Below are 24206 nucleotides of genomic sequence, written 5' to 3' on the forward strand. Positions count from 1 at the left end.
ACATAAACCTATGTTAATGAGACAGATGACACTTGAAGAAGTCTTTAAAAATGCCGTCTGTCGTGGTACTGCTTCATAACTTGAGAATCCAGTTCCTGGCCCATCATGTACCTGTAGAGTATTTAGCTTTGTTTGCCAGACGTAATGCAATTTACCTTGCTTAGTTCGAACCTGTATATGTCCTAGAGTATTTACGTCATTTACCATATATTTGATTCGGTTCATTTGAAGCTGTATATTTTTATGCTTTATTGAATGTTTAATAAAACTGTAATAGTATTTGTAGTCTTTATTTATCTCACTTAACTATACGTTTTGTGTTCACTGTTGACTTTGTGTTTACTGTTGACTTTGTGTTTAATTTCACTATGAAAAGGTCAAAAAGAGTGCGGATCGGGAAAACCCGGAAGTTCTCTCTCCCGCACTCGTTGTTTGAGTATGCACAGACTTTTTTCTTGTCATTATTCCCTAAACAATACAGTATAACAACTATTTACATAGCATTTACATTGTATTAGATATTAGTCATAGTCATACTTTATTGATACCGGGGGAAATTGATTTTTGTTACAGTTGTACCATAAATAATTAAATAGTAATAAAACCATAAATAGTTAAATAGTAATATGTAAATTATGCCAGGAAATAAGTCCAGGACCAGCCTATTGGCTCAGGGTGTCTGACCCTCCAAGGGAGGAGTTGTAATGTTTGATGGCCACAGGCAGGAATGACTTCCTATGACGCTCAGTGCTGCATCTCGGTGGAATGAGTCTCTGGCTGAATGTACTCCTGTGCCCAACCAGTACATTATGTAGTGGATGGGAGACATTGTCCAAGATGGCATGCAACTTGGACAGCATCCTCTTCTCAGACACCACCATGAGAGAGTCCAGTTCCATCCCCACAACATCACTGGCCTTACGAATGCGTTTGTTGATTCTGTTGGTGTCTGCTACCCTCAGCCTGCTGCCCCAGCACACAACAGCAAACATGATCGCACTGGCCACCACAGACTCGTTGAACATCCTCAGCATCGTCCGGCAGATGTTAAAGGACCTCAGTCTCCTCAGGAAATAGAGATTATAAGTAATCTAGAGATGATTTCGATCATCGGAATGGATCAGTGGGAGGATGTGCATAGGTCCGGAGCTCTCCCGGGTCCTAAAGTCCACCCACGCTGAGACAGGTTAATTATCAATTTTCTAAAATCTGAAAAATTCTGAATTCCGAAATGCAACTGGCCCCAATGATTTCAGATAAGGGATTGTGAACCTGTACCAAATTTTCCCATTTGGTTGATGGAAAGTAACATCATTGCGTTCCAGGTGTTCAGTACTCAGGAATGTTTATTTAGAAGTTAAATGAACACATCTGTTCAAAATCTATCGAACATTTAAAGTCTTAGATATAGTGAACGCAGAGAGGATTTAATGTATTTAGTTTGAGATACAGTGTGGAACAGGCCCTTCCAGCCCAACGAGTTGCACCACACAGCAACCCATCTATTTATCACTAACCTAATCACAGGACAATTTACAAGAACTTATTAACCTACTAACTGACACACCTTTTGGAAAGTGGAAAGAAACTAGAGCTGTAGTTTTTACACTTCCTTCTTTGCACCCTCACTCCAGACACCCAAAATGAATGTTTAAAAAAAAGCATTATTCAAAAAGAACAAGAGGCATTTTCTTAGTCAAAATTCATCCATAAAATCTAATTTTAACATTTATCATTATCTTTGTGAGATTTTGATACTTCTTATGCCTCTCTCAGTACCCCAGAAGTGCTTAACTAATTCTCAATCACTTTCAGCATACATAAAAGATAATGCATGTAAAGCAAAGAATTAGAGAAACCTATTTCATGGAAGAAAGGGCCAACAACATGCTGTGTATACGCTGGCTCTTCTATCTTCTTACATCCAGGTCTTTTAATAAGTAAGCTTGGATCAGTTCTACGCAGAATCCTCTATGATTTATGTTTTAAATGTGTCACTTCATTATTAATTTTGGATCAAGAAAAAAATAATCATTTATGGAAGCTGAATATATCAAAATTTGTCAAAGTGGGGTTGATTAAAGGTATATTATGGTGGATAAATGAGCTCTAATTATTTGAAGATATGACAAGGTGAGTTGATATAGGAAACCTTGTAGATTCTGTATAGGTAGATTTCAAAAAGGCAGTTGACAGTCACATAAGAGTCTGCTGCAAAAATTAAGAGCCCAAGATATTGGAGGAAGTACAGTATGTTGCCATGTATTGAAAGCTAGCTGTCATACATAAATTAAATGGTTGGAATATATGGGTCCTTTTTAGGCTGGAAGGATATAACTATTGGTGTATGTCAGGGATTAGTTCTTGGCCTAATCCCTGGGATACACCAATTATTTACAGTAAATAACCAAACAGTTATTTACTGTTTACATTAATGTCTTGGAGGATGGTATTTCTTGTGTTCTTGTGAAGTCCCTTCAACTAAGACCCTGGTTGTGTTTATGATTATCCTCCAATCCAGGATTCCTCCTTGTGACTTAAGGCAGAGAGTAAGTGCCAGCATTTATGAGTGGGAATCTAGGTACTGAGCCTGGTGTGGGTTAGACCCAGAAAGGTTCAATGATTCCAATCATTTCAATCAAAGGGAGGTGAGTACGTTTCTGGCCAATAATCCCAACAAAATAATGCAAGCCCAAAATGTAGCAATTTTTAAGCATTGTAATTATTTTTATGTTTCAGTAATTTTCAATTTGTTCATCGTTTTTAAAAGCATCAGCCCATTCCCCTTAATATTTTGGAATGCTCTGAATCTTAACAACATTGAAGGACGTTCAAAGTCCTTTGACAGGTTTGATAGTTGTTTTAACAAATGATATTGTTCAATAGAAGTAAACACTGTACAGGGATTCACCGATTAGAAAACAGCTTGTAATCCAGTTGTGAGCCTCATAAATGGAACTCAGGAGTCTTATAATACTGGGATAGAGGCTATCTCAGGTAATCTTCTATCTGAAATGATAAAGAGAATGATGAACTTCTGATCTCGCAATCTATCTTGTCAAGGCTCTTACCTGTCTATCCCTTTTACCTTGTCACCTGCACTGCACCTTCTCTGTACCTGTAACACTACACTCTGCATTCTGTTATTGTTTTCCTTTTGTACGATCTCTATGTACTTCTGTATGGAATGAACTACCTGGTTGACATGCAAACAAAAGCTTTTCACTGCATCCTGGTACATGTGATTATAACAACAAACCATACCACCTTTGTGAAATTGGCTTATATGATAGAGTTGATCTTGGTTCTCATGAAAATTTATTGGCCTCTAGCAACAACAGCCGAGTGTTACTCATCTTAAACCCAAGAGATTCTGCAGTTGCTCAAACCCCAAGGTAACATACAACAAATGTTGGGGGAACTCAAAAGGTCAGGCAGCATCTATGGAGAGAATTAAATTGTTGTTGTTTATGGCCACAACCCTTGATCAAGATTGGAAAGGAAAGGGAAAGAAAACAGAATAAGAAGGTGGGAGAGGGGAAGGAGTACAAGCTGACTGGTGATAGGTGAAGCCAGGTGAGGGTCAAAGTAGGTGGAGAGGGTGTGAAGTGAGTAGCTGGGAGGTGGTAGGTGGAAAAGGTAAAAAGTTGAAGAGGGAATCTGATAGAAAGGAGAGTGGACCATGGGAGGAAGGGAAGGAGAAGGAACACCATAGGAAGGTGCTAGATGGGTGAGGAGAAGAGAAGGGGTAAGAGGAAAGCCAGAATGGGAAATGGAAAAAGGGAGAAGGAGGAAAAGGGAGAAATTACCGGAAGTTAGAGAAATTGATGGTCATGCGGTCAGGTTGGAAGGAATATGAGGTGTTGTTCCTCCAGCCTGAGAGTGCTCTTAACCTATATCAGGCCATCAACTGACATGATGGAATGGGAATGGAAAGTGGAATTAAAATGCTGGCAACCTGGGAATCCTGCCTGTTGCAGATGGCGTAAAGGCAATTAACAAAGCAGTCCCTATCACCTGCTAGTGTGTACTCTTGCCTCTCCCACCCTCCGCGGCCCCCTTCCTTTCTGGTTCTGATGAAAGATCTTGGCATGAAATGTCAATGTGTTTATTCTTCTCCATAGGTGCTGAGCTCCTCCAGCATTTTGTGAGTGTTATTAATTTACTGCCTACACAGTGAGTTTCAGACACTGACCTGTCCTCTCTTGAAAATAGCTTGGAGAAGTTGAACAGCTGAGTGAAGGTAGTGAAGGTAAAGAAGTGTGTGCAAAAGGTAGATGGGCTAATTCACTGTCTGCTACTGGAACCTCATCCATCTCAAAGTCACATAAATTAACTGTGAATATGAGAATGGAGCTAGCCATTCTCTGACACTGGCTGAACAAAAGTGTCTCATGATCTGGATTTGTGCCTGGATCTTATGTTGTGTTTCTCACAGAAAAGTGATTTTCTCTTCCGCCTATATTCCTGGCAATACCTAACATGTTTCCAAAATGACTTATGAAATCAGCACATAAAACCTTACAGAAAATCCTAAGTCCTGATAACCTCCCATGAAAAAAAAATCCCCATCTCCTCTCTAGATCTTTGGCCAAAAGGACTTTATCTCCATTTTCTCAGAAAATTGTCAGATGATTTTATAATCTCTCAGCTTTTATTGGATTGTATCTCAACGTACTCCATTCCAGAGAGAACTGTCGTAACCTTTCCATCCTCCTCTCTCAACTGAAAGATGGTATGCAGTCAACGTTCGGTAATAAATTACAAAACCAGCATAAAAGAACTGTCATTATATCACAGGCCTATTATCTGCCATTTTTTTTTGTTTCTACAGGTGTTAAAGGAAAGAGTTGATTGTCTCCTGGCTATTTTTAGTATATGGCCCGTGATCTCTTTACACAGTTGCAACCATTTGCACATTTTGGAAACAAAAGTGCAGGATCAAAACCTTTCTGAAGCAAAAGCAAAGCTTCTGCAATGCAAAAGTACTCATACACATTGCTGGCAGCGCTACATAATTAAAAGCAGACTGTAAAATTACTAGCTAAGGGCTAAATGGCTTAACTCTTTATTGTACAATCTAACTTCCTCTGTACACAAAGAATACAGTGTGCAGAACTTCTTAGGTAGGTCGACTGCAGACAGACAGTTAATGAAGGAAACATTTCATTGCTCTAATGCATTTGGCAGTGTTTGGAACAGTTCCTAAGAACAAGCAAACTCAGAAGATTTTTTTTGTGGAAGAAGTGAAACCGGTATTTCATCTTTAGTATTTCCATACAGTATGTGTATGATTGTCTGAAAATGAAAATCTGGAAATTATGCAGAAAGAAATGCCATCTATATCTTATTTATAACATGCAACCATGCTGTTTTGTGAGCAAGTTTATCAGTTAGTGTGGTGTGAACTACCTGTGCCAAAAAGTTCTTGGGTTCCACCTTGTTCTGTAATGATGTTACTGAAGGATAGTTTAACTCAGTCAGAACAATAACTAGTTAATTCTGGCATGTGTGAGAGTGTGTGTGTGTGTGTGTGTGTGTGCGCGCGCGTGTGTGCATGCATTTAGATACTTATGAAATCTAGGCTCAGATATAATGGCCTTTCTCATAGATAACTAACGAATAATCAACCTGGCCAAATATCAAATACTACAGATACTTTCAGAAGTTTAGGTTGCATCTGAGAAATGAAATTGTATTTCTTCCTTCCCACTCCCTAAGACATTCCTCTGTAATAATGGCCACTTCAGTAAGATACCAGAAGGCACTAGTGCCATGAAACTATATCCCAAAATGAGTTATTGCCTTCGGGTGAAGGAAGGAGAAAATCAGACAGAAAAAAATAACAAAAAGCAGATAACCACAATTCTGGAAACTGACTTTGTCTGGTGGTGATCAGTAGTAATCTGACACATTGGACTCCAATTACATTGAACTCCATTACACAAAACAAGCAGGACTGAGAGAAATGCCACAGTTTAAGAAAATGGATTTAATGGGTATGGACATTTTTCTACAAACAACCTAAATACTTGCTAATGTATATACATTTGCAGGAATGTTTTGATCACGAGACTCTTCTTTCACCAATGTGTTCAGAAACTGAACTGTATCTTCCAGGATTTTTGCTTGTCTGCTACACACTGTAATCAAAATGTCTGCCAGATTGAATTCAAGTCCATTTCCAGTATCCAGACACAAATCCCTATTCGGTGTTGTGTTCCTACATGTGTACATAATAAAGAACTTCAGTTCCCAATGTACACATGAAACCAGAAATGACGTTGGTGAACTGGGGACATGCGCGAAAGCGTGAAGCTAGCAGCCATGTCTGGAGTCTCCTGTTAATAAATGTGTTAGCTTTTAAACCCGCATAAAGTTTGTCTTTTATCAAGAACAAACATAACAATTCAAGAAGCAGGCTCACTACCATCTTTTGAAGGGCAGAAAAGGGTGAGCAATAAACGCTGGCCTTAGTGACAGAAACGACATACTACAAAATAAAAATAAACACAAAACTGACCATCATATTATTTATTTAGCCAAAATGGAGAAATAATACCAAAAATAGTAATGTAGATTATAAATGTGGTTGGGATTTTTAAAAATGTTTAATGTTTTATTTTAATTGAGATACAGGATAAGAGTAGGCCCTTCCAGCCTTTCATGCCACCTTGAATTCATTGTTTACAGAATTAAAATAAAATGATAACCATTGATGCCAGTACACAAGAGATTGACATGCATATGCAGGAGTCTGAAGCAACAAATAAAATGCTGGAAGAACTCAATGGGTCAAATAACATCTATGGATGGATATGGACAGTTAGCAATTTGGGTCATTACCCTTCATCTGGACCCCTTAGTGCCTGCATTCCTTTACCTTCTAGTGCTCCTACAATGTGGCTCCCGAATGCCTGACAACAGTAGGTTTTCCATACACGAGGCTTCAAGTGATTTCACTTTGACCGTCAAAGCATGGAGGGATCTTCACAAACCCCCACAGCCCCAGATGATCCTGTGATTTGAGTCTCTGAGGCCGACGTGAGAACATTCTTCAGAAGGGTGATCGCACAGAAAGCATCCGGCCCAGTTGACGTAACTTACCAAGTTCTAGGAACCTGTGCTGATCAACTGACTGGCGTGTTCACCAATATCTTTAATCTCTTGCTTCAAGCAGGCTTCAATTATACCAGTACCTAAGAAGAACGTGGTTAATCTGCCTCAATGATTATGTCCATAGCAGATACCATTTCACTGGCTCTTCACTCAACCATGGAACATTTGGACAGCAAAGATGTATACATCAGGATGCTCTTTATTGATTACAGTTCAGCATTCACTATTATCACTCTCTTAAAGTTAATTAATGAGCTACAAGACCTTGGCTTCGAGCCTTCTTGTTCAATTGGATCCTTGATTTCCTCACTTGCAGACCCCAGTCAGTTCAGGTTGGCAAAAACACCTCCTCCACAATCTCCATCAGCACAGGTGCACCACAGAGTTGTGTGCTTAGCCCCCTGCTCTACTTGCTTTCTATTTATGACTGTGAAGCTAAGCACAGGTCCAATGCAATAATTAAGTTTACAGATGACACCACTGTTATTGGTCGAATCAAAGATGGTGACAAATCAGCATATAGGAGACTGAAAGTCTGGCTGAGTGGCGCTACAAGAACAACCTCTTACTCAATGTCAGAAAGACCAAAGAGCTGATTTATTAACTTCAGGTGAACGAAACTGGAGATCCTTGAGCTGGTCCTAATCAACGGGTCAGAGATGGAGAGGATCAGCAACTTTAAATTCCTTGGTGTCATTATTTAAGACAACCTGTCCTGGGCTTAACATGTAAGTGCAATTACAAAGAAAGGAAGGCAGCGGCTGTACTTCCTTAGAAGTTTGTGAAGATTCAGCATGACATCTAAAACTCTGACAAACTTCTATAGATATGTGGTGGAGAGTATACTGACTAGCTGCATCACAGTCTAATGCCCTTCAATGGAAAATCCTACCAAAAGTAATGAATGTGGCCCAGTCTATCATGGGTAAAGCCCTCATCACCATTAAGCATAAATACAAGGAGTGTTGTCACAGGAAAGAGGTCTGTATCATCAAGGACCTCCCAGTACACTGGCTATGCTCTCTTCTTGCTGCTGCCATCAGGAAGAAGATACCAGTGCCTCAGGACCCATCAGTTTCGGGAACAGCTATTACCCCTCAACCATCAGGGTCTTGAACCGGTGGGGATAACTTCACTCACCCCAACGATGAACTGTTCCTACAACCTATGGACCTTACTGTAAAGGACTCTTTCTCTCACGTTCTCAATATTGATTGCTTATTTATTTATTATTATGATTTCTTAAATTTCTTTTGGTGCCGGCTGGTGGCGCAGTGACATCAGCACCGGACTCCGGAGCGAAGGTTCGTGAGTTCGAACCCAGTCCTGGGCACACTTTCCATCCGTGCTGGGTTGAGTGTCAAGCTCGCAACTCGGCCTCATAAAAAAAAGACTGCGCTGTGAGAAGGACGTGGGGGACCACTCACAGAATCTTTCCTCCGAGACAACCACTTGAAAAAAAGTGGTCGCCGAGGCTCTGGCAGAGTATGGCACACACACACACACACACACACACAAAAAAAATTCTTTTGTATTTGCACAGTTTGTTGTATTTTGAACATTGGTTGTTTTGTTTGTCTTGTTGTTGCAGTCTTTTATTTATTCCACTATGTGCCTTGGATTTAGTGAGCATGCTCAAAAGAAAACAAATCTCAGCATTGTATATGGTGATGAATATGTACTTTAATAATACATTTACTTGGAAATTTGGAGAATGGCACAAGGCTAAGGGCAAGCTTCCGACCGTACCATCTCAGTACATGGGCTCTATTGCATTGGCAATTGTGGTCATATCAACACTGTTGCTCAGCGAAAAGGCAGTTTATACTTGCGCTTCAGAGTTACAGACACTCTTCAGTGCTTTTGCTACTGAAGTCTGCAGCACAGCATTCTACCACTCTCTGTGAGCACTGTAGATCACAATCATGATAGCAGCATGAAGGTAAACCTGTACTACTTAATAGTAGTCTGAGTTCTGCCAAAGTACTCAGAACCTGGGTGACCACCGCTGCAGAGTTTATCAAACCAGTCATCAAACACACCACAAGCTTTGGAAGTGAGTCTGCTACCACTTTCACCTTGGAAACAATAAGCTCCAACCACTGGATATGGCTTTCACAAGCAAAAAAAAGTCTAATTTTGCTTGTGAAAATTACCTTTTCCAAATGTTTTCCCATAAAGATCCTGATCTACTGTATGTATCCAAAATATTTCCTTTTGATTTATTGATTCATGGATTAATAAGATATTTATTCAACAGACCCTTAATTGAGCGGCTCAGTCAGTCTTTTCCAAAGGCAGTGAAGTTAGAATAGACCATGTTGCTATGGGTCTGACGTCTTCCATGTGCCAGTGTGTGCAAGAATAGCTGATCCCTTTTCCTAAATGACACTAGTGAAACAGTTGTGTTTTTATGAAAATCCAGTGGTTTTGTGCCCACTTTTACTGATACTGGCTTTTCAATTAATTAATTGAATTTAAATTCCCTTGTTGCTATGGGTAGATTTGAATTAATGCCAATCAATAGTCCACACCTCCGGACTGCTAATCTTCTAATTCAACCACTGTACTGTACCAACAGATGCTGACACGTGGTGTCTGAGTCCTCTACTTTAGCTCCATACCTCTTCTATCCAGAGTCACATTGTTGTCCTCTGGTATCCTCTAAATTATTGGTAGAATCTGCATCTGAACCTAGGTCCCAAATTTGAAATTGTGCAATGTTAAATCTTTGTTTACCTTGACTACCTTTTGGTTGTTATTCCTTCACTTGTCAGAGTTTGTGTTCATGGAAGTCTTTAAATGTCACATTCAAGCAGCTGTATCAGGAACCCAGTGCTCATCAAATGGCTCTGTCACAGCCCAGGTGAAAAGTTATTTCCCTCTACAGATACCGGCTGCCTGCTGAGTTCCTCCAGCAGTTTGTTTGTCGCCCCAAACTCCAATGTCTGCAGTATCTTGTGTCTCTTTAATGTTTGCAAGTCAGAGACATCTTGGTTCAACTGCAGAGACCCCTGGTGACAACACAATTGGTATATTGTGTCTAGGTCTGGTCTCTTGATCCAATAAATAAAGAATAGTTTTAATACAGGGAACATCCTGATGCAAGGCTTTTAATCTGAAATATTGACAGCTCCTTTCCTCCACAGGTGCTGCATGACCTGCTGAGTTCTTCTAGCAGATTGTTTGTTCCGGATTCCATCAGCTGCAGTCTCCGGTGTCTCCAAACTTCATCTCCTTTCTATCATCCTTATCCTTCACCTCAGCCACACTCACTGGATACAGGTGCAGGAATCCAACCTGCATCATTTCATTGCTTGCATATTCTGCCAAACAATCAACCAAGCTAATTCTGTGCAAAGCAGAGGTGGGAAAAGTCAGAGGTGGATGTTAATAATATCGTCGTTAATCAGTAGGAACTGCCAGATGAATAGCAGGTACAATGTGAGAAAAAAAAAGATTCAAGTCTGAAAGTCTGGGCGACTGGTAAATGGCGTCAACAATGGACACTCCAGTCATGGCCAACTCAGTTCCAAAACTGCCTTCTTCATGCAAGATATTTGAGGTAAACGTACTAGTTCCATTGCAGGCAGTCAGTACAGCCTCTGGTTTTGTGTTTCAACTTCCTGCAAGGTAGCAAGCTCTGTGTGGCAATGGGTGTAACCCAAATAACTGGACGATGCAACTGTAGGCTGGGATGTGGGTTGTCCATATCAGATGAGTATGGGTAAGCTGAAGGCTTGGAAAGAGAGATATTATTGGCTGAGGTTATCAGCAGCTGGCACTAAAGAGGCATTTCTGTTGAACTTCTTAGACCTTACTAAGGTTCTTGAGGTTTCAACCAATAATAGTGACACCCATGGCCATTTGCACCAATTATTTCTGAGCAAATGCTTGGAGTGGTTTGTCTAGTGGGGAAGGAGTTTAGGATACAGCATATTTATCCTGCTTTCCACTTCCACGGATACGGCTTTTTCCTGCAGCATTTTTCACTGATTCCAGTCAGATAGAGATCCAATCCAACTGACAGCAACTGCTGGGGACAAAGTACACCACCCCACCCCTGCCAAGGACTGTGAGTTAGCTTTAAGCAAGAGATAGCAAGTCATGATGTTGACGGCCCTAGGTATGCACTCAACCATTGACGTGATATCAGTGCCGGCTACCTAGAGTTTTCATGAGAGCAGGGGTACTTGAATCTGGTAATGCAATCAGTGGGTATGAGTTAATCACACATCACAGTCTGCATCCCATTTGCAGAAGTTATTCAGTTTAGGTCGTGTGCGATCTCAAAGTCCTTTGTAAAGAGTTTTTTTGGTAAGATGTTAATTTAATCTTTTTTTTGTTTATAAAACATTGTAAAGAGTGATAATGAATTAATTTTGTTGAAATATGACAAATGGGTTGTTTTTAAACTGAAGTGGTTAAAATAAGACTCCCTAGACTTGTGGAAATGCTGGAATCTATTAGTAAGAAGATGGGTGTTAGAGTATTGAGAAAATAACAGTAGGACTAGACAGCTCCAACACAGAATTGTAAAAGGAATATCACGTTTAACAAGTCTGCTAGACTTATTTTGAGAGTGTAACAACAATGTAGATAAGGAGGAACCAGCAGACATAATGAACCAGTGACAAGCAGCTACTAAACAATATTAGACTGGACTTTAGCAAGGATATTGGAGCATAAAATTAGAAGATTGTGAGTAATATACCAGCTCCAATTAAGCAAACAGGAAATAAGAATAAATACATAATTGTCAGGTTGTTAAACTGTGATTAGAAGGGTGCTGCAGAGCTTGATGCAGGTGCTCAGAATCTATTTTGATCATTCGGATGAAAGTGCAAGTACATTATATTCAAGTTTAGTGATAACACAAATCTGGATGGCTGAATGCATTGTCCAGTGGATGCACTGAGACCTCAGGGGCATTAGAGGCAGGCTACTGAAATAGGTAAAGGCATGCCAGATGGAATGTAATGATGACAAAATGTGGTAATCACTTGGTAGGAAAAAGAGAGAAGTGAAAATGGCTCACTACTTAAGGGAGAATATGCAGACCAATAAAAAGGGCTTACCAGATGGAATCCAGGAATGGTGTACTTTTCATATGAATAGAGATTAAGCAGACTAGATCTATATTCTCCACAGAGTAGAAAAAAATGTGTGGTAAAAACACATAAACTTCTTTTGAGACTTGACAAATTTAATCCAGAGATGATGTTCCCCCTAGATTGCAGTGTCTAGAATCAGAGGTCACAGTCTAAAAATGGGAGTTCAGTTGTTCTGGACAAAAGACAGTTCAAATTTCTTCACCGAAAATGTAACGAGCCTTGGATTTCTCTATCCAATTGAGAAATGGAGGCTCAGTCAAAATATATTCAATACAGACAGCTGTAGATATTGGAATAGGGGTAAGTTCCTGATCTAACCCGGACACAGAAAAGCAGCCATGATCTTATTGAACAGTAGAGGAGGCACAGGGGAAAAACAGCTTTTACTGTTTACATTCAATATTTCAGATTGCTTTGTTCTGCAACACTTAGCAGTCTATCTACATTTGATCAGTGTTTTGCTTTTCTAACCTTTAGACCAAACCTCCCATGTCCTCACGTTATTCCTCATCTGCCCAACTTTTGCCCACTTAGTAACATCTTTACATTCCTTTGTAAACTTTTGTGAGCTTTCACACTTGTTTTCTGATCTATTTTTGAGCTGTCAGTAAATTTGGCTGCAATGCACTCAGAATATTATTGATCTTAGATATATTGTTGTTCGTCCATTGTCATCGTCGATGAAGACCTCGACACCATTATGATGATGATGGCATCGAGACTAGCACGTGATTTGGATTTAAGTGAGGGAGAGTTGCACAGCGTCAGCCTCACTCTCTTTTCCCAATTCCCATCTGGATCCAGTGGCAAGACAAGAGTCGAGACGACTAGAGATGGGACTAGACACAGTGGATGACCAGGATGTCTTCTGTGTCTTGTCCTACTCCACACGTTCCACAACGCTTGCAGAGACAGCCTTCTTGACCGTTGGACCTTCCATTGGTCTCGTCCGCTCAATCAACCGGAGTCTGTCTTCACATGCTGGGATGGACAACTCTCTATCTCACTGAGGGTTTGAGACCCGTTGGCTACCCTCACCTGGTTTAGCCAGCTTGTCGAAGCTATTGCCCAGGCTGTGGCTGCTGTCGCATGCAAACAGCTACAGAGAGCCACAGGTGAGAGCTGAGTGCCAGGTGGGGACCAAAGGTGGGCTAACCGCCTTGAAAAGGACGCGACATATATATATATTAAACACTTAGGATATACACAATGAGAATTTTTATTTCTGTCTCCCGCAAATGGTGGGTTGGGGAGTGGGGAGAGGAGCAGTCAAGCATTATCAGGGCTGGCACAGGCTGTCTGGCTATGACTTCGCAAAGGAGGTCAGTCTCCCCAAGATTAGTACATTCTTACATAACCCACAATACTCACGATGTTCTGACGGTTGTCAGGCATGGGTTATGGGTTATGATAGTTGAGTTTTCAAATGGTAATTCATACTGAAGGGCTGATGGGAATGTCTGTTGTCAGTTTAGGATGGGCATTCAACGCTATGATCAGCTGAAAGCAGGTGATGGCCACTGGAAAACCAGTAGCTTGAAATTCATGGCTGCCTCTGATCACACAGTCATGTGGACTAACAAACTATCTGGTGGAAGAACTCAAGAGGACTGAGCAGCATCATTGTGCTGCTGCGGGGTTTCTCCCACAGTTGCTGCTGGACCTGCCGGGTTCCTCCAGCAGATTATTAAATGCTCCAGATGACAGAATCTGCAATTTCTTGTGTTTGCTGTCTAAAAGTTCACTGTCAGCCAAGGGCCAGGGCTTTAGAAAAGAGAAGGTGCCTGTTACAGGCTGGATGAGTGAGAACAGCTGAGTCCAGGACCAGTTCTATAGGATATCATAGAATCATAGAAATCTACAGCACATTCCAAGCCCCTCGGCCCACAATGTTGTGCCAAGCACATAACGGACTCTAGAAACTGCCTAGAATTTCCCTACTGGATAGCCTTCTATCTCTAAAGTTGAAGGCTGAATCATGAATCGAAAGGGGTTTTTGCTGAAGGTCAGCAACTCAGTAATGGGAGGGCTTGTAAATGGCAGAAAGAGGGAGGATTCTTGTGAGTTTGCAGAGGGCCATAGTGAGGCAAGACCTCTGAATGGAGAATCAGATGTTTTGTTTATAGCGAGTACCTAGCTATAAAATGGAAACACAATGTGATCCAGACATGCAAAGTCAAGTGAAGCGGCAAAAGCTGTGCAAGCAAGCAAGTTTCTTCAGAGTGGTCCAGAGGACAAGGATAAGGAGCTAGTATGATGCAGTCAATGCAATTAAAACCACGTCCATTAAAACCCCACTGTGCATACGTGCAGAGAGATGGTATAATTTGTCTTGAGCACAAGAACCATGATGTCGCCTGCTTTTGCCAAGTCTGCCTCCATAAAGAGAAGCACCACCTTCATAGAACTTTAGAAATACCAGATGTTCACCACTGGCCACACTCTATTAATACAGCCTGAAGTGAACTTAAAAAACTCCAACTTTGACTATTCAGTGACCCACTGATCTATAGCAAGGTGTCTTCCAGTTCACTGACTGTTGTCCAAACCTGTGCAGAGTGCAGTTGTGATGAGCCAGCACTATGCACACTGAAGACCCCTCCAGTTCCTTCCGAGCACCTGACAGCAATTCGCCAATGGCCTGTGCAACACCACATCTGGCTTTCTTTGTATTAGCCCTGGGGTTCTTGTGGGTGTCACCAGCCACAATATAAATGCTTATTACTGTTGCTCTTAAGGGAAGAGGGAGAGTGGATTGCTCTACGGCAGAAACATCATGACAGCTGGTCAAGAATCTTGTACATGACTGCACACCAGTTGCATCATGGGACAGTGGAAGGCCTTCTGTTTCATGAAGACTCATGGGTCATCGAGGGCATTCCTTAAATGTCACGTGCGCATAAAATGCCTCCCTTCACCAGGTGGAACCTGAGCACTGATTCACACTGACTGTTTCCCTCAAATAAAACAAAATACATAACTGTTCCCCATTTGAGAATCGAGGATAGATAAAGCACAACTTTTTAAGAAATGGTATCAGTGGCCTATCAGAGGAATTCAAAGTCACTTGAGCCAAGGAGGTTATGATGTACCAAGACTCCTCTGAAGTTGAAGTCGCTTCGGCAGGAATCCGCGTAAAGACCGGAAGGAAGTGGCAGTCGCAGGAAGCTGTCGACAGAGCGAGGGCACGGCTGCAGCACAACATCTTGGTGGGCACTGTGGCGGTGGGGCGGGCAGGACTGGGCTGTTTCCCCAAACCACGCTACAACAAAACCCGTGGAAAGGAGAAGCGTCAACTGGTTCAGAACGAGATACGAGCAGAAGTGGAGGAAGAACGATACAGCAATATGGTCGGCATGTACAAACAAGGCGCCTGGACTAGATGGGAGCATGTGGAACCTTGGAAGTTCACCTGGACAGAGCTCCAGAGAGCCGAACCATTGCGCATCAAGTTTCTCATCCAATCAGTCTATGACGTTCTCCCAAGCCCGGCCAACCTGCACTGGTGGGGCATGGCAAACACTCCAGCATGCCAACTGTGCTGGAAGAGGGGCACCTTGGAGCATATCCTAAGTTGCTGCCCGAAGGCGTTAGGGGAAGGGCAATACTGCTGGCACCATAACCAAGTCTTAAGGTCTATGGTGGACACAACCAACACAGCGATTCAAGGCAGCAAAAATCAGCACATTCCCAAACAGTCCATCACCTTTATTAGAGCAGGGGAGAAGGTTCAACATCGGCCTAGCTCCTCGGGAGGGTTTCTCGCCACTGCATGAGACTGGCAGCTCCAAGTCGACCTAGGGAGGCAGCTCAAGTTCCCAGAGAACATCGCAGTCACTCTGCTCCACCCGGACATGGTGTTAATATCGGAGTCTACAAAGCAAGTAGTGCTGCTGGAACTTACTGTCCCCTGGGAAGACCGAATTGAAGAGGCCAACAATCGCAAGAGGGCTAGATACACAGATCTTGTTGCAGAGTGCTGAAGCAATGTCTCAAGAGCTCGCTGTGAGCCAGTCGAAGTGGGCTTTGCTGGCCATTCATTACAGCAGACTCTAAAACTCCTTGGAGTTAAAGGACTGCAATGTAGAGGAGCCACCAAGAACATTCTGGAGGCTGCTGAAAAGGCCTCATGGTGGCTGTGGATCCAGAGGGGGGACCCGTGGATTAGTGTGCCACTTGGACACAATTTGGGAGCTGATCACCCCCGGCTGGGTCGCCCAGTCGAGGTAGTCTGATGATTAAAGACCCAAAACACCCCATGACCCCGGGTTCATCACTGAAGACGTGTCCAAGTAGAACCAGAAAGTGTATTCTACAACTGCAAATTGAAGTATCGCTAATTAGAACCAGTGGTAACACAGTTTTTAGATTTTTTAGCAAAATTTAAAAATTAATTATCTGGAAATTAGACATCAATTTTCTGACAGATAAACAAAAGATGTTCCAGAAGATGTTATTATTTGAAAGACGGAAGAAAATCACTTAGCAAGTTGAGTGAATTAAGTGAATTAGTGAGGTGTAAATAGACAGTACAAAATTAATCAGCTATGTCCGTTCTATATGCCATCCTAAGGTGGAAAGAAATTATTGAAAGCAAATTGATCTATACAAATCACTGGAGAGTAAAGTAGTACTGTAATAGTTAACTATAATATCTTTTAAGTAAGATGCATTCCTGTTTAAAAAATAAAACACAGAAAAATACTTAAACTTTCTTGTTATGTGCAGCATGCTGATGCTGGAGAGGGAGATTAAATATTATAATACATATTTGTGGATAAATTGTAAATTAAAAAATGAGGTCTGCATTGTCAAGTAAACTAAGGTGATAGAAATATACTGCATTAATCACACTTGGTTGACATTTAATTAAAATTTAATCCATTTTATAATGTTTAGCTGTATTTCCACACCCAAAAATTCAAGGATCAGATTACAAACTTGTGAGTGTTACAACAGGACAACAAAAGCATCTGCTGTTTCACCAGACATAAACCACTCAAATCCATACAAGAGTTCTCAAAAATATGAATTAATTTTTTATTAAATCACTAATTCAACTTGTGAATACCAGAATGAATAGAAATCGCTCAGCACTTAATCTGAATCAATTTCAGTATTGTGTGGGAAGTTTACAATTAAATGAGATCTTCTTTCCTCATGACTTATAGTGTTCTCATAAATAGTTTTGGACCCTCAAAATACTTGTATGTACTTTTTCAGGGATGCGTGACACCATGTATAATGTGTACATGTGGAAACATCATTCAAATGGATTTCTTTTTGCTTCCACATTTAAACACATCTTTGCAATGCCAGATATAATATTTTGCTAAACATAAATGGGTCAAGGCAAAGAAATGTTTTTGATGCAAAGCAGCACAGGTTTTTAATGACCACAGCGAAAATGTTTAAGCAAACATCTCTAGAGATAATAACCTGGTTGGGATAACTACAGCCCTTATGATAACAAGACTCAGAAATAACAGCAGATGATAAGCAGAAGTGAACTGCAACCAGCTTGCAGAGCCGTCATGTTAAACGGCAAAAGGAAATTTTCATAAACACCCCTAAGCTTCATTCCCTAGTTCAATAGCCTTTCTCTAAAATATACAGTTACTGAGGCAAAAGTGAAAAATAGATTCCTAAGCAAAGATTCAAATATACAGTACAAAGAAAAGCAAGACATTCTGTAATCACTTAGCAGGTTAAGCAGCATCTTTGGGTAGAGACATTCCCTCTGTTTAATTCAACTCTCTCCCCCTATATCTCAAAACACACTTGTTTCCAACATTCCCATTTTCATTGAGCGATCCTTGATTTGAAATATCAACTAAATGTTCCTTCCCATAGCCACAGTCTGACCTGCCAAGTGTTTCCAGCAGTTTCCACTTTTGCTTTTGAGTTTCTTGCTTCCTTCCAGGTATGTTGACACACTCCACTTATACACACTCACAATGGAGCAGACACCCAAGCACACACACACTTACCCATCTACGCATGTTTGCACAACTGAATTTCCTTCCATTAAGGGGTCAAATCTCTGAAGGCAGTGTAATGTAAAGGTCACTCCATGACCTTCATCTCATTGACTTCAGCTAAAAATGGAGGAGGGAAGCCACTGAGAAAAGGGTTATAAGGAAACGATCCTCCTTCTGAAGGGCAGTTGTCCATACAGGCTCAAACCATCCCATGAACAGAGACTATAAAACATCTATCAGATTTGTTTGACTCTAGGCCCCCTTTGATTGGATCCAAGTTGACCCTTTCATCACCATCCATGTTGTTCCACCACCAAAAGCTGCCTTGTGGAAAGCCTACAAGTGGAGGAATCTATCTTTGTTGAATTTCAGAAAATGCATCTTGTTTTCAGCCTATGGAACACAACAGTTTGGAGCCGCAAGGAAAACTGGAGAGGAGGGAGGAGAAGGGGTGACAGTGATATTGATGATGAAAAAGTGTGTCATTTCACTTGATACCCCACAGTGCCACCTTAAATGCTGGCATGTTTGAAGGGTGGGTCACGGGAAGATATAAAGTCCGCAGACTGCCACAAGACAATGGGACCTGGTGTATGGAATTGCTAGAATGTTAGTTTTTAGACATAGGATTTAGATCAGCTTTACAGTTGGGGTACTCTCCTGACCAGACTCATCAGCATGCACCAGTAGTTCTTCAGGAGGAATATAAATAACAAGCTATGCCGATGACTTCTATACTGACAGAGAGACACACAGCGAGAGATCATTCTTTACAAGGGTCAGATGTATGCCCTGTGGAGACCTGTCTCTTCCTGCTGCAGCAGCCATGATATCACTTGCATTCCTCTTTGCTACAAGCAGAGTCATGCTCAGATGGTGAAGTCAACTGGTTCTGAAAAGAGTGAGGGAACCAGCAGTTCTGGGTCTGATAGCTGCAGTAGCTTCAGGTCCCAAAGTGAATGCTGGTGTGCAGTGAATGCCAAATGACTGTAATACCATTGTCTCCTATTGCTGGTACTCCAGTAGCCATGCCCCTTGTATACCTTGAAGAGATCAATTGCTGTACTTTGACTAGTGTTTGAATCACTGAATGACTTGACTGGCTTCAAGTTATGCTTTCCAACAAACTCTCACATACTGAGCATTGGTCTGGTTAACATGTTATTTGCATAATAATTTGTGCTGCTGTGCCAAATCAGTACTAAGCAGCAGTCCAAAGGGTTGAAGGTGGTGGCCAGTATTTAGACATACAGTATAGAGCTGCTCCAAATGAATGAGCTTATTGTACATTGCTGTTTCAGCAAGTTGCCACTCATCAGGGAAGTCCAGTTTGCTGTAGCAATATGTGTTATGGGGTCAAGGAACCATACATAAGCAGTGCCCAGTTCAAATTTGTAATTGGCATGACTTCACTTGGAAATGATCACCACTATAGTTTACTCTAAGTAAAAATTGATTTGACATTGCATGGTGCTTTAAAAATACATGTTGCTACACTACTCATTTTCCAGGTTCGTGTCTCTGTCTTGGTCTGGATCGGGGTCCCTTTAAATTTACCTTGCTTATGTTATAATCCGGACCGTTGATTCCCTGTTTTCCCGTGTCCCTCGACTTTGGTGATTAGAGGCAATTAACGCTCAGCTGAACCGGTAGTTTATAGTCTCCGGCTTTCAGCCGTTGCAAAGTCATCCAAGGTACGGTATGCTGATGTCATCTGGCCGGAGCAAGCCTAGTCTCTGCCGAAGCGAGTGCCAGTAATTCGCCTTTCCTCAACGGAGCAACCCTGTCCAGTTACCTTGCCGAAGCCAGCCTGCAAAGTTTCCTCATCGGGGGGGTCCATCAGTTAACCCGCCGGAGCGAATCAAGAACCGCTGTCGACTGTTCCCAGGCCGAGTTGAAAGCGCGCCACTACCCGGAGGCTCCGAGTCAAGTCCTGGCTCCGGCGGCATTCTAGCACCAAGTCGAGTCCAGGCCCTGGCGGCATTCCAGCACCAAGTCGAGTCCTGGTCCTGGCGGCATTCAAGCGCCAAGTCGAGTCCCGGCCCTGGCGGCATTCTAGCACCAAGTCGAGTCCTGGCCCTGGTGGCATTCAAGCGCCAAGTCGAGTCCTGGCCCTGGCGGCATTCAAGCGCCAAGTCGAGTCCTGGTCCTGGCGGCATTCAAGCACCAAGTCGAGTCCTGGCCCTGGCGGCATTCAAGCACCAAGTCGAGTCCTGGCCCTGGCGGCATTCAAGCATCAAGTCGAGTCCTGGCCCTGGCGGCTTTCAACCACCAAGTCGAGTCCTGGTCCTGGCGGCATTCAAGCACCAAGTCAAGTCCTGGCCCTGGCGGCATTAGGGTCATGAGTCCCGGCCCTATGTCCTGTACCCAAGGAGGGGTCCCGGCTCTCTGCTCTGTGTGTAAGCCCCGGCCCTATGTCCTGTACCCAAGGAAGGGTCCCGACTCTGTGTTCTGTGGTTCCATGTACCTGCTCTCCCGAGACCGAGGCTCTGTGTTCCCATGTTACCCCTCTCCCTAGCCCATGTCATGTCCATGCCTGATTCTGGGGTCCGAGCCCGAGGCAAGACCCAGGTACTGGGTCCTTGCCCAGTCTCGGGCTTGGGGTCCATACCCTAGCCTCTTCATGTCTCCTCTAGTTCTGGGAGCTGATTCCGAGTCCTAGCCCAGACCCTTGGTCCCAGCCTAGTCGTAGTCCTCAGTCCTTGTCCAGTTCGCTACTCCTGCTCCTGCCTAGCTCTCCTGATATTGAACAATAAACTAAATTTAATTAATCTCACATGAAGTGTCTTGCATTTGGGCCCACCCTTGCTCCCTATGCCCCCGCCATTGTGACAGTCTCCTCGTTATTTGTTACTGTAACCATCCTATTATGCTGGTTGTTTTTATGAGATTCTTTACATATTTTGTAGGTTATGCATAACTCAGTTTGAATTAAAACAAACTCAAAGATCCGTAGAAGAGAGTTGGTTGGAATCTCCTGAATAAAGGTCAGGTCGCAGTCATATGGTGTTGGCCACCCAGATTACATTGCCGTTTTAGCATTGTTACAAAGGAGAGGTCTCATTTTGCTAGTCCTTTCACTTCAATCCCAAATGGCTTTTGTGAATCTTCCATCAATCTAGGGAAAGAGGGGAGTGAACACAGGGACACAGCACAATTTGGGATATAGAATGAGGTTAATGAGAGGAAGTGAAGTGAAGCACTGCAGGTCAGATTTAACACTTCATTTTAAAATTACCATCCAAAGTGTTTCACTCAGCTTCAAGTGATTCACTAACCTGGAGTATTTTTTGTAGACTCACTGTGACTGGGACTGTCTTCTTGTCCTGAATCTGGTAAAAAGAGAAAGAAACACATCATAAAAAAGTGCTTAAAAGTAATTCAACGAACTGAAAACCAATTAGCTAGAATTAATAGTTTGTCCTGCAAAATCGGCTAATTTCAATTATAATACAATAAACTCTCGCTTATTTGATATTTATTCATCCAGAATTTTCATGCAACACACAAAATTTTCTTAGAAAATTTAGCAATACCATAAAATTTTACTTCAAGTGTTATGCAAGATGTGTGAAAATAATTTTTTTAATTTTTTGTTTATACAAAAAGACAATGCAGTCAGGGATATCACAAATTAGTCCTAAAAAAGAGGTCATTGACCAGAAGCAGATGTAACTAGACATACTGCACATTTCACAGCTATTATTGCAGATCTGCAGGGTCCACCATGTTTTGCTATTGTAGCTTTTCAAGTCATGTCACTATTGATTCTTAGCCATTGGAAACATAGATTTTGCTGTCCAAGTGTTAATCATCCAGACTAGCATCATCTCCAGAAATAAGGGGCAAACAACCCCATTTGCTGTAACCACTAAGAAATTCTAAGCAGGTTTAAAGATAATAATGCATATACTCACACAATAACCAATCAGGATACATACACATGCCTCTTCAAATGTACACCCCTGAATAAAACCATTAGTTAAATCATACCTTGCATGTACTATAACGATTCTTGCTGCAAACTAAACATCTTCTAAGTACAATAGTCACTGCTATTATTCTGCATAACTGACAATCTGAAGTAAATTATCTGCAACATAGACCCTACAATATCTGGAGGAACAGATTTCAAGACTTTGTTGTTTTCAGAATAAATATAAAACTTAAATGCTCATTTTAGTATTTAATATGATCTACAAGTTTAAAAATAAACCCTAGATATCTTTCATAGAATAAAGACAATAGTGCAATAGAATTTCAATTCATATCAAACAGCATGTTGGTTGCCTACAAGCATCATGATCCAGCATACAAACCTGCTTCCATCTTTCTCAGTTTACTGTTTAGGACCTTGCTTTATGATGTGATTGGAACAAACCAACAAGATTACCATCCAGTAATCCCTTCAGATTTGGTTTGCAACATTTTTTTTAAGCGTCTGCTTATTCTCATTGTGTTCAGTTCCAACTTATTTCAAGAGCTGTCTAAAGGCTCCTCTTTCTCCATCTCATTCCTACTCTACTCCCAGTTACAACTGACACATTCACACACACACACAAAACCAGCCCACACACATATAAACAAGAGCATTAATTATCACTTGTCATTATGCTGTAGACCACTTAATATGATAAATATGATTGTATGTCTGGCAAAGTTTGCAACACAAGAAGTTGCCACTAACAAACTATAAAATATACTATATACAGTACGTGTGTATTTATTATAAAGTTGAAAAGTGGACAAGGGGTAGACTAGAGCAAGCACTTAGTGGATGATAACAGACACTCGAGAGGCCATTATCAGACAGCCATGCAGCTGTCAAAACAGTCTGTGTGTAGATGTTGCCAGCACTTAAGGCAAGGGTAATTTTTTAAGCGACCTGATTAAAAGTTTAATTTAATTTATTTTACTTTATTTCATTTGTTATTGAAAATGATGCCAAGGTGAAACTATTACTGCATTTTTACAAAGTGAGCCAGCTTTCCTTGCACTTATTTCCTTGACGAAAAGCACCACATGACTACCACACTGGGTGAATCTGAAGACAAAGGGAACGCAGCAGACGACAGGGAGCCCATCATTGGCCAGTCTCATCTGGCAACAGGCCTTCAGGCTGGGTGAAGTAAGTCACTTGCCAAACCAGAAATAAATGAGAAAACCCAACACTTTAATTGTGTAAGAAGAGCATTGTTTGGCGAGAGATTCATGTTTAAAAGACTTACAGGAAACACTCAGGCACACACACACACATCATTGATATATATACATGTGCATTGCATGCCTACAGATACACAGAAAGCAAATGATTAAATCAGAGAAAGCAGAGTAAATTCCTTAATCTTGGATGAATTGGAAATTAAATAAACCCTACATTTATATAAGCAATAGGATCTGAAGGTAAACCCAACGGGAGGCATAGTGCCAAAACAGGACAAGGCCAATATGACTTCAAAGCCATTTCTCCACCAATGTCTAACTGCAGGCTGCATAAAATGAGCATTAGGGTTTACACACTCAAGTGTAGTAACATCATGTCAGATCATCTCTATAGAATATGCATGATGTAAAAATTTAAATCCTGGTGACATATCTCATGAAAGTTCTGAAGTTATGAAACAGCCAAATGAAACCAGCACCAAAATGCATTTGAGTGTCAATCGCGAACTCAAACAGATTCTGCTGAAGTTGATGTAAACCAAGTAGCACTGCCTGAGCAGGCAACAATTACAAAAGTAACAGGTGCATTTCTTAGCTAATACAGCCACAAAGAAATCCATGAAGGCAGATAGTACTTAACATGAAGACATTTCATTTATAACTTTCTGGAATCTTGTTAGCACTGGAATGTGTGTTAACACTTGCGGGCTGCCTCAAGCATTTCCTTAGGTTGTGTTGGTTGTTAGCGCAAATGATGCATTTTACTATATATTTCAATGTACACGTGATAAATAAATGAATCTGAATCTTCTGGAATGAGACTAGAATT

At 41.5% G+C, this 24206-nt stretch overlaps 1 protein-coding gene across 5 annotated transcripts in view; it reads right to left on the reverse strand.

Moving 5' to 3' along the window:
• The window catches only part of LOC140197690 (nuclear factor 1 B-type-like), a 310541-nt gene that overhangs the window by 116104 nt on the left and 170231 nt on the right, over nucleotides 1-24206 (reverse strand). For all 5 annotated transcript variants that reach the window (XM_072258024.1, XM_072258022.1, XM_072258023.1 and 2 more), the window contains exon 3: nucleotides 21493-21546. In XM_072258024.1, coding sequence (XP_072114125.1) covers nucleotides 21493-21546 — 54 coding nt within the window. The remainder of the gene's footprint in view (nucleotides 1-21492; nucleotides 21547-24206) is intronic.

This window comes from Mobula birostris, chromosome 5 (genome assembly GCF_030028105.1).
Source record: "Mobula birostris isolate sMobBir1 chromosome 5, sMobBir1.hap1, whole genome shotgun sequence".
Taxonomy (NCBI): domain Eukaryota; kingdom Metazoa; phylum Chordata; class Chondrichthyes; order Myliobatiformes; family Myliobatidae; genus Mobula; species Mobula birostris.